This window comes from Musa acuminata, chromosome BXJ2-4 (assembly GCF_036884655.1).
Source record: "Musa acuminata AAA Group cultivar baxijiao chromosome BXJ2-4, Cavendish_Baxijiao_AAA, whole genome shotgun sequence".
NCBI lineage: Eukaryota > Viridiplantae > Streptophyta > Magnoliopsida > Zingiberales > Musaceae > Musa > Musa acuminata.
In genome coordinates, this window is record NC_088341.1 from 18801436 (window position 1) to 18813172 (window position 11737).

The 11737-nt window shown below is 35.2% G+C and overlaps 1 protein-coding gene across 2 annotated transcripts; it reads right to left on the minus strand.

Moving 5' to 3' along the window:
* Nucleotides 1–293: 293 nt before the first annotated feature.
* LOC103974268 (serine/arginine-rich splicing factor SR45a) lies at nucleotides 294–3985 on the minus strand. 2 transcript variants are annotated; one of them, XM_009389049.3, is made up of 7 exons: nucleotides 3896–3985; nucleotides 3789–3808; nucleotides 1854–1985; nucleotides 1661–1760; nucleotides 1446–1595; nucleotides 800–866; nucleotides 294–720 (listed from the first exon to the last, which is right to left on the minus strand). In XM_009389049.3, the coding sequence occupies exons 1-7, from the start codon at nucleotides 3896–3898 to the stop codon at nucleotides 476–478; spliced, it is 717 nt and encodes a 238-aa protein (XP_009387324.1). In that variant the 5' UTR covers nucleotides 3899–3985; the 3' UTR covers nucleotides 294–475. The 2 variants fall into 2 exon arrangements, with proteins under 2 accessions (XP_009387324.1, XP_018677324.1); XM_018821779.2 differs by having other exon boundaries at nucleotides 1854–2027; nucleotides 3896–3955.
* Between the last annotated feature and the right edge of the window lie 7752 nt (nucleotides 3986–11737).

Below are 11737 nucleotides of genomic sequence, written 5' to 3' on the forward strand. Positions count from 1 at the left end.
AAAAAAATATTTTAAATAATTTTAATTTTAATTAAAAAATAATAATGTTCTTGAGTAATAAAATTTTAATTTTATATAAATCAAAATTAATAACATTTAATCACGCTTGAATTTGTTTTTTTATTTTTTAATTTTTTTGCTTTTACATTCATTCGCTCGTTTGAGCCTCGAATAGATACTGACACTTGTAAATTGATTATATATTCATGTAGTGACAAATAAGTTGATCCCGCATCACTTGCATCACATCAAGTGCATGTCTCAAGAAGAAACACACGCACAAACTCTACATATAACCAGAACACCACCATAATTCAAAAAAGGACCAACTTGTTCAACATCTACTCTGGATGCTTACTAGAGAATTACAAGCAAGTAACGCAAACAAGCATTCCAAGTCTGAGACACACACTGTAACTGCAAAGCTATCAATTGACGATCTGGTTTGATGGAGGGGGATAAAATGACCAAAAATCTACCTACCATAGCCATTTGGGCGACGCCCATAGCCTGCAGCTCTCTCTGGGCTTCTGTATGCATAATAAGGTGACCTGGATTGTTCTCTTCTGGACCTACCACCATATGGTGACCTCCGTGGGGAGCCGCCGCCCCAGTAAGGAGAGTGTTTTGGAGATCTGCGATAGCCACCACCACCACCACCACCACCATAGTCATCGCGGCTGTAGCCTCCATAGTATCTTCCACGATCGCTTCGATAACCTGCACAGGGGGCAACTCATGAGCAAATCACCTATAAATGGTTGGTACATCAGTTACATGGGAGAGGGAGGGAACTCACTGTCTCGTGTGCTGACCACACCAAGGTACTTTCCCGGCGTAGGTGTTCGTGGGCGTCCCCTCCTTGACTGAAAAGAAACAAGACATGTGGTATATCTTCAAATTTCCCCTCTCCCGAACAGAGCACATCATCATAAACAGAAAGAGACCAGTACAACTTATGCTGCTAAGAACCACAAAACAGAAAAAGACAAGTATGGAAGCCTCATTGCCAAATGGAAAAAATCTACTGAAACATTTAAGACTAAGAGACCACAAATACAAAAGCATGACAAGCAGCCTTAGTTGAATGCTACAAATAAGATACCATTACGTCCGACTATGAGTTGGTAATGTCCGTTGATTAGTTGTGCGAGTTGAAGATGATTCGGATGTTGTTTAGTTGGAAATTTGTGATTTGTTAAGTTGATCTGATGCATGGAAAACTGTTAGGCTGGCCATTCATCAAGCTGTATTGAGTTAAGTTGATATTGATGAACTCATCATCTTTGATTGCTGCCAACATATCTGACCGCAATGTCTTCTGAAGGTAACCAAAAACCTCAAAGTTAAATAGAGACAAAGCAAACATGCCAAAGTTTTAAGAACATAGAGGCAGCATTGCCAAAATATGCACAATGGTCAATATATCTATGAGGCAATCATACCTTCTCCACCGTTATACATCTTCCTTCCAGGATTGACTGATTGAGATACTTGATACAACGGTCTGCATCTTCCGTGGTGTCCATGGTCACAAATGCAAAACCACGAGAGGCACGTGTGCGAGGTTCAACAACTAGGTGACATCCAACAACCTAACAAACAAAAATTGATTAAGACAACTATACACCTACAAAAAGAATGTACAGCACAAACCAACCTTTCCTTCCCTGGAGAAGTGATCCTCCAAGTCCCTTTCTGTAACCCTGGATGAAAGTCCTGTTACATAAAGAGTATTTCCATGATTCGCCGTTTCATTCCTACCATTACAAAATGAAAAGAAAATTAGAACATCAAACATCATATTTAACAAATTACCAGAATTAGCAAATCAAAAGGGAGAGAAAAAGGACCTGTCATGACTTCTGGACCGTGACCTTGTGTGGTTTCTAGGCCGAGGAGACTGAGATCTGGAGTGGGACAAACCCATGGACCGAGACCTTGTTTTAGAGCCACCCTTGTATGGAGATGGGGACCGTGAGTACCTGGAAAGGTACCAGATAAGCAAAACTTCACCATTGTATCAACTGAAAAAAGCTAAAAACATTTCAGTATCCACATACTTTAAAGGAATGTTTGCTCTGTTAGTAGTTGATATGCAACACACGAAAAGGTATTAAAACTGCAAAAGGGTAACCACAAAGCATCATGTCCAATTTCAGTCAAAGAGTCTGATGCAGCAAGGCATCAGGTCCCAGCCACCTGGCTCAGCTAGTTGAATGGTCTAGATGACTATCACAATGAAGGCTTGTAAATGTTCATTATATCAAAACCCATAACTAAGAATAGACAGAGGACAGTTGATAGCTGAGCCAAAAGGCATAGCTAGCGGAAATATTCATTCCCAGAAAGGTAAGATAAATAAGTCAACTATGATGCATATCAAGTAATTTGATAGTTAAACTAATAAAATAAATAAGCCAACATTATGCAGTATCAACTATCAAATAAGAAGCCATGTTTAATAATTGCAGGTAATAGATATAGACGTGAAGTGTACTAGTCGCTTTAATGTTAGTTTCGGTGTGTGATTACCAATCTTTATTCTTCATTCACAAGAATGACTGATATAATTGATTTCTTTTTTGCTGAGGTGGAGTAGCATCTCATGGCAACATAATGCGAGGCATTATGTTCTTCATGAACTCATGTTCATCAAACCAGGGACCAATCAATACAATGGTCAAAACGGGCCAGACCAAGATGAACAAGTTGGAAGCAGTAACAACACATACGATACCAAATATTGGTTATCAAAGATGCCAGAAATGTCTCTCTAATGTTCACATGTGGATCATAATCACTTCTATAGCCTTTCGTTTCTTTTCAACAGAACTTTACACAGACCAACTCTGAAATTTTCAAAAACCATAGAGGCTCAATTGTTTTAGTAAAATAACATGGATTGAAACCACAAATCCACATGTTGCCGGGCTTTTTATGTGTTAGTCTTTTGTTTGTCTAAACCCCATGTGGCATGCAGGACCTATTCACATCATGAAATGATGAAGAATATCCTGGCCAAGGATCAGCTTCCAAGAGATGAATGATCATTCAGTGTTAGCCACTTACTAGTCGTTATACCATAAGCAAGTCAAATCATCTACAGGAAGGAATCATATACAAGAATCAAAACAGTGAAGTATGATGGCTATAGAAGTCATGGTGATGCAATGCTCATTGGCAGAGTTTAGAACAGATAATCTAGCTGAAATCGCAAACCCTTGACAATTGGTATAAAGTTTAAGATACAGAATGACTGGTGATGGAATCTAATTGCGCAGTCGTATGAATCTACCTCATGCTTCACAAATAAAGCCCACAAAGCTCAACTCCAAGGTAACAATAGTCTGAGAATCAAATTAATCAAAAAAGTCTGCAACCCACTAAACTATCATAACTTCTCAGCAAGAAAACATTAGAACTTTAAAAATGCTACTCTAAAAACTTATACCTATCAAATTAAACGAACTAAATGTAGGCATTTGACAACTTATAGGATAAAGTATCAACTTTGACGCGTTTGAGTCAGAATGATATAAGATCTGGCTTTTCAAATGCTTCCAATAATAATCTCTCAATAGATGAACTTTGTATGTAAAAAAAATTAATATTTGGTGCCTACAATTGTAGGGGGAAGTAAAAGGTCTTTAACCAAATGTAACGAGATTAATGACACAATACCGCAAAGTAATTTCTAATAGAAAAGGGCATTAAAATAAACAAAATAGGGCATCAGAAAAGGAAAATTATTCGTGGGAAAGGTTGATCTCGGCAGATGGACTTACCTCCTGCGTGGAGAATCCGCCTGCAAATGAACAAAATCATAGAGGGGAAACGATAAGCAAAGGGAAAAGCCCAGAGAGAGAGAGAGAGAGAGAGAGAGAGCGCGCACCATGTCGCGGGTCGGAAGCGACGAACGGGGGAAGCCCTTGTGAGCCGGCTAGGGTTTTCTGGCTTGTTTCTGAGAGGAGGAGGCCGAGGGTGGGGCGTTTATATAGAACGGACTATTGCAAGGCTGGTTTCCACTTTAACGTGCATCGGATCCAAATCCATGACAAAATCGGATCCGAGTCCGAGTCCGAGTCCTGTCCGAGTTGTTTAGCCCGATTAAATCGATCGTATCACAACTGGCAAATATTGACGTGTACAAATCTTCGTTCGGGTCCCACCACGTGGAAGCCACGTGACCTCGTAAACAATCAGGGGTGACTGAGTTTTCTGCTGCTTTCTTAACCCCAATAAAAGACAAACTCGTTGATTCCGCTTTGGATGTCTCTGTCGAACGGTGACCGGCGCGGCATCGGCAGCGATCCACTCGTCGACGATCCCCCCGTCGTTCCCTGGTCGCAAGGGAACACCCCCTCGACTCGCACTAAGAGTAAGTACAATCTTCTTCGTCGTCTTCATTTTCGATCTCCTACTCTTCAGATGGAGAAGATGAGGCCGACTAGTTCTTTGGATGTGCTAACTGGTGATTCCTTGGTAGGAAACCCGACATTGGAGTTCTTTTATGATATTGTATTATACTTATCAACGCAGTAAAAAGTTGATATATTAATTATAATAATCTATTATTGATTGTAGATAAAAAATTTAATAGAGATAAATACTATAAAGATTCAATATATGGATCCATAGTAAAACTATCATCATAAAAATTGAGTGATTTAGTGAAAAAAAATGGAGTGATTTAGTGAAAAAAAAACTATCATCTTTATAAAATTTTTATCTATAATGATAATATCAACCATATAAATTAGTATATATAGTTCGTTTTCTTTGTTATTGTAGGAATAAAGACTATTGGATATAGAGTTGATAAAGTCAATTGACAATAAAAAATAATCCAAGTATAGTAGGCTCTTCGAGCTTGGCAAAATCAATAAATAGTTAAGGGATGGATGCATAAAGATATATATTTAGTTAATGTCTTTTTCAAAAAAAATATTGTTAATATCTTATTGGCATACATACCAACTTTGAGTGATAGTCATACTCTGGATAAATCAAATTATCATTGGTTTAATGATTAGACCGAAGGTATTTGTAAAATCAATACCTAGTCGTTGGTGAAATCCTTTGGCCATTATATGTGCTTTATATCTAGTAATATATTCATTTGGTTTCTCTTAATTCGAAAGATCTATTTACACTTGATGACATTTTGTGCGATGTAAGATAATATAAAAGTTTATGATATTGTAGAGTATAATATTTTATTCCTTACATATGTTTTTGTGTTAATATAGAGATTTTTGGGTCTGAGTAATACTTATGGGTTCAAAAGGGTTAGGCAAAGAATTTATAACAATGCGAAGATCAAAGATTTGACGTAATTTGAATGTGTTATTTTTTGATTATATTATCGTATGATGTTTAAACTTAGTAGTATGATTAGGTTGTGTTGATAGTATGTAAATTGATGAAGAGTTAGCGACATGTACCTATGTTGGGAAAAATTATTATAGTGAAATAATTCTTTTCCCTTTTTTATATTAAAATGAGTTCCTAATCAAAATACCAACTTGTTATCAAAAATAAATATTAACCAGAGTAGCATAAATAGTAAAATAATAAATTAATCACAAAGTGAGACATTAAAATTTTTACGTAAAAAACCTAATACGGGAAAAACCATGGTACCATAGTCCACTTCAAACTTCCACTATCACTAATAATGATAACAGGTTTATAGTAACTCCTCCAGAATAACCAAAGAATCACAGTAATATCAAGAACACAGATCTTGGTTCAACATTAACATATCATCACCACTAAAGATAAATTTAATGAAAAGAAAATCTTAGGTATCACAAAATTTGTATAATATGAAAGTACTTTAGAGAGGATAAACTATAGATCGATACCGTTAAGATTGTAGAGCTTACTACAAGGATTCTTCACATAAAATTTGAGCCGAAACCAACGAAGTTTAGCTGCTTGATCATCAACCAAAAGTCCTAAAACTTTAATTTTTTTTTCTTTTTCTCTATGTTCCTTTTCTCAGCGTCAATCACTAATCACTGTTCGTTGCACGCATGCCTTCACTGCCCTCCTTAAGTTATGCACACCACTTCCTTTTTTTATTTTTTTAATAAATCAGATTTGGGCTTAATGCTTAAATCATCTAGTCCAAGCTCACATATGGGCTGGACCCAACAATTCTCTTCCTCTAGCTCATATAGTGGGTTGTACTAAGCCCGTTCTTCATATACATACTTCAAGCTTCTCCTTAGGTAAAGACTGTTAACATATCTAATCCATTCTCATTGGTATGTACATTTTCCAAGTGCAATTCTTTCATCTCAAATACATTACGAATCTAGTGATATCTAACATCAATATGCTAAGATCTAGAATGATATGTTGAATTCTTGAAGAGGTGAATGACACTCTAACTATTACAATAAACAGTATATCCTTTTTGTTTCAAGCTCAATTCCTATAGAAACTTTTTCATCTACAAAGCTTCCTTATAGGCTTTAATAAATGTTATATATTTTGCTTCTATGGTTGATAGAGCAACACAATTATATAACTTAGACTGCCAAGAGACTGCTCCCCCTGCAAATGTCATTAAGAATCCCAAAGTGAACTTCCTAGAATCAGTATCACATACCATATCTGTATCTATGTACCCCTCTAGCATAGGTTCATCACTGCCAAAATATAAACACAACCTAGAAGTACCTCTTAGATATCTTAATATCCATTTCACTACTTCTTAATGTTTCTTACGAGAAATTGACTACAACTCTAATTACATGAGCTATGTCTGCCCTAGTACAAACTATAGCATACATCAAAATGCCTACTGCAGATGAGTAAGACACTCTGGATATTTTTTCTTTTTCTTTCTCACTTGTGAGACATTGTTTTGAACTAATCTTGAAATGACCTACAAGTGAAGAACAAACTGCTTTGGCTTTACTCATGTTAAATCTTTCAAGAACTTTTTAATGTAGGTCTCCTAAGATAGCCAAATCTTTCCTTTCTTCCTATCACGAAGAATCTTAATGCCAAGTATTTATTTCACCGATCCCAAGTCTTTCATGGCAAAAAACTTACTTAGCTCACTTTTAAGCTTCTCAATTTTACCAGCATCATGGCCAATAATCAGCATATCATCAACATATAGCAGAAGAATAATTAAATCATTATCTGAAAACTTCTTTGTAAACATATGAAGAACAAACTGCTTTGGCTTTACTCATGTTAAATCTTTCAAGAACTTTTTAATGTAGGTCTCCTAAGATAGCCAAATCTTTCCTTTCTTCCTATCACGAAGAATCTTAATGCCAAGTATTTATTTCACCGATCCCAAGTCTTTCATGGCAAAAAACTTACTTAGCTCACTTTTAAGCTTCTCAATTTTACCAGCATCATGGCCAATAATCAGCATATCATCAACATATAGCAGAAGAATAATTAAATCATTATCTGAAAACTTCTTTGTAAACATATAATGATCAAATGTGGTTCTATTGTACCCTTGGCTCATTATAAGAAATCAAACTTCTTAAACCACTGTCTTGGTGCTTATTTGAATTCATATAAGCTTTTTCTAATCCTGCACACTAGATTTTCTTTTCCCTTGACTTTGAAAACTTCTGGCTGCTCTATGTAAATTTCTTCTTCTAAGTCACCATGAAGAAATACAGTTTTCACATTAAGTTGCTTAACTTCTAAATTCAAGAAGGCAGCTAAACCAAGAACAACTCGGATAGAGGACATTTTCACCACAAGAGAAAATATTTTCTTCAAAGTTAATACCTTTCTCCTGATTGAATCATTTCACAACTAGTTGTGCCTTGTATCTTTGTTATGAACTATTATTTTTAGTCTTTAATTTATAAACTCATTTATTCTTGAGAGCTTTCTTCTTTTTATGCAACTTTACTAAAGTCATAGGTATGATTCTTAAGTAAGGATCTCATTTTTTCTTGCATGGCTTTAACCCGCTCATTCTTATGCTCATGTAGAATAGCTTCTTGGTAAGTTTATGACTCTCTCCCATCAGTAAGCATAACATACTCATATAGAGGATATCTGGTAGATAGTTGTCGCTCTCTTGTGGAACTTCTCAATGGAATCTCAATTGGTGGTGTATGTGCTTATTCAGTTAGTTCGACATCATCAACTATAGGAGTATCATTACTGACATTCTCACAACAATCTTCTTGTTCATCTCCCCCATGATCATCATGAACTACAAGTAAAAGAACTGAACCCAAACTCTAAGAAATATAAACAGAAGTTTTTAGCTTCTCAACATTATCACCATCATCAAATAATTGGTTTTCAATAAATACAACATCTTTTCTTCTAATAATCTTCTTGTTCACTAGATCTCATAATCTATACCCAAACTCTTCATGATCATACACTAAGAATATATATGTTTTTGCTTTATTATGAAGCTTGGACCTCTCATCTTTTAGAATATGAACTAATACTTTACACCCAAAAACTCTCAAGGGATTGTAAGATATATCTTTTCTTTTCCATACTCTCTTTGGAACATCACCTTTCAGAGAAACTAATGGAGAAATATTTATTAGGTCAACTGTAGTTCTTATAGTCTCCCCCCAAAATGACTTAGGTAACTTGGCATGGGAAAGCATACACCTAATCCTTTCTTCAATGGTTTTGTTCATCCTTTCTATCATTCCATTCTACTGAGGAGTTTTAGGAACTGTTTTATCAAGTCTGATACCATGGAACTTGTAATAACTCTCAAAAGGGCCCTTGTACTCGCCAATATATCTGCTCGAACACACTTTAGCTTTCTATAAATTTTTCTTTCAATACTGACATGAAACTCCTTGAAAATATCGAGTACCTAGTCTTTAGATTTCAAAATAAAACCCCAAACTTTTCTAGAATGATCATCAATGAAAGTAACAAAACAAAAGAGCACATCAAAGAGTTTTAGTTTGTATAGTACAAACATCAGTATAAATCAAATCAATAATATTTGATCTTCTAGATGATGGATATGTATGAAAGGCAACTCTGTATGTTTTTCCAACTAAGAAATGATAATAAGATTTAAGAGATGTACATTGCTACTCTAATAAGAACTGTTTTCTAGCAAGAGTTTGAAGTCCCTTCTCGCTGATATGACCAAGCCTCTTATGTCAAAGATCTATGCTTTCACCCTTCTGAATTGCATTAATCTCTCCTTTGTGTAGCTTAGCTTCTATGATATAAAAAAAAGTTTAGCTTATTTTCTCTCGTCATAATTAGAGAACCTTCAGTGAGTTTCCATTTGCTTTCACCAAAATAGCATGTAAGTCCCTCATCATCAAGTTTTCCTGTAGATATCAAGTTAAGACGAATATATGAAACATAACTAACATCTTTGAGTATCAAGTTACTCCCAATACTGATCTCCAAGCAAATATCTCCAATACCCACAATCTTAGATGTACAATTGTTTTCTATTCTGACATTACCAAAATCACTAGGAGTGTAAGATCTGAAGAAATCACTATGATAAGTATCATGAAATGAAGCATTATAGTCAATTACTTAGTTACTGTCCTGAGCTGTAAGATTGACATAATCGTCATCATAGACAATAATAATATCATCTTCAGCAGCAACTGTATTTACCTCTTTCTTATTTTTCTTCCTTTTATTCTGTTCTCGCTTCCAAAACCTACACTCTTTCTTCGTGTGACCTGGTTTATTACGGTGTAAACATTTTATATCTCTTATAGACTTGGATCTTCCACTATAATCATGTGAATTTTTACTATAACTTCTTTCATATCTTTCTTATTTTTCAGTGACAAATGCACTAGAAGAAGATTATCCCTGTTCTTTTCTTTTGACATCTTCATTTAGCAAACTGTCTTTAACCATATCTATAGTTAGAGTCCCCTTTGGCGTGAAGTTACAAATTGTCGCCACATAAGTTTCCAAACTTTCTAGTAAAGAGCTAAGAAGTAATAATCCTTGCATCTCATCATCTATATTCATTTTCATAGCAACCAATTTATTTGTAAGACTCTGAAACAGGCTTATATGCTCGATAATATTATCACCATCTTTATACTTCAAACTTATAAGCCTTTTGAGGAGAGAAATTCTATTTCCCACTATATTTTTCATAAAAAGATTTTTTAACGTTTTTCAAACAACATCAGCTTTAGTTTTATCAGAAATATATTCATACAAATTTATATCTATCCATCTTCTAATATAGACAATAGATTTTCTATGTTGAACATCTTATTCCTCATCTTCCATAGTAGAAGGTTTATTTTTAACCTTGATGGGTTTGTACAAATCTTTGTAATAGAGCAAATCTTTCATCATACGTGAATAATTTGATGAGTTAAATTTAATCATACTATTTGACTATTCCATTTCAATCACACAAGAAAAAAACTAACACTAAACAACCTATTGCTCTGATATCATTTATTGGGAAAAACTATTATAGCGGAATAATTTTTTTTCCTCTTTGTATCAAAATGAGTTCCTCATAAAAATATGAACTTGTCATCAAAAGCAAATATTAACTAGAGAAGCATAAACAGTAGAATAATAAATTAATCAAAAAGTGAGACACTGAAATTTTTACATGGAAAACCCAATACAGGAAAAACCACAGGACCGTAGTCCACTTCAAACTTCCACTATCACTAATAATGATAATATATTTATAGTAACTCTTCTCCAGAATAACCAAAGGATCATAGTAATATCAAGAACATGAATCTTGGTTCAGTATTAATTTATCATCACCAAAGATGGATTTCATAAAAAAAAATTTTATGTCTCACAAAGTAGGTATACAAGGAAAGTATCTTAGAAAGGATAAAATCTAAAGTTTAGCTGCTCGATCATCTAGCAAAAGCCCTAAAATCTTAACTTTTTATCCTTTTCTCTCTCTCCGCACCACCACTATTCGCTGCATGCACGCCTTCGCTGCCCTCCTCATGTCACGCACACCACTTAATTTTATTTTTATTTTTTTAATAAATCATATGTTAGGACTCTAGCTAGGAGAGTCCTAATTGAGAGGGACATTCATGTAAAACTATTAGGACTTTAGCTAGGAGAGTCCTAATTGAGAGGGACATTCTGTTAGGACTCTAGCTAGGAGAGTCCTAATTGAGAGGGACATTCTATTAGGAGGTTTTTTCTTAGAGAAGAATTAGGAGTTGTAAGGAAATAGGAGTCTTGAGTAGGAGTCCTATTAGGAGTTGATTAGAAGTAAGAGTCTTAAGTAGGAGTCCTATTAGGAGTTAGGGTTTAGAAGCCCTATAAATAGCCATGTATTCCTCCTCTTTTCTCAAGCAATAGATGAAACTTTTCTGCAGCCTTTGAGCAGCACTTGGAGGGAGGAACCCCTATAGAGTTCCAAGGAGGCCGATCCCCTAAAGAGATCAACCCCAAGTTTAGAATCTGCAAGGGTTCTAACACCTGGTATCAGAGCAGCGTTCTTGGCGTCTCGCTGCCCTTCCACAGCCATCCATCAACCCTCCACAACCGTCCAAAGCAATTCCCACAATTGCTTAAAAGATCATCGCCGAATTCCGCCATCATCTCCACCACCACGGATCATCCTTTGATCTCCCCGTGAATTGCAACAGGTTCTAGTTTTCTACCTTACTGCTGCTGCAATTTAGTTATCTTTATTTGAAAATTCCAAAAAAATTATTCCTATATTGCTGCAAAAACTTTTCGTCATAAAGTTTTCATCTCTACGACGAAAGAT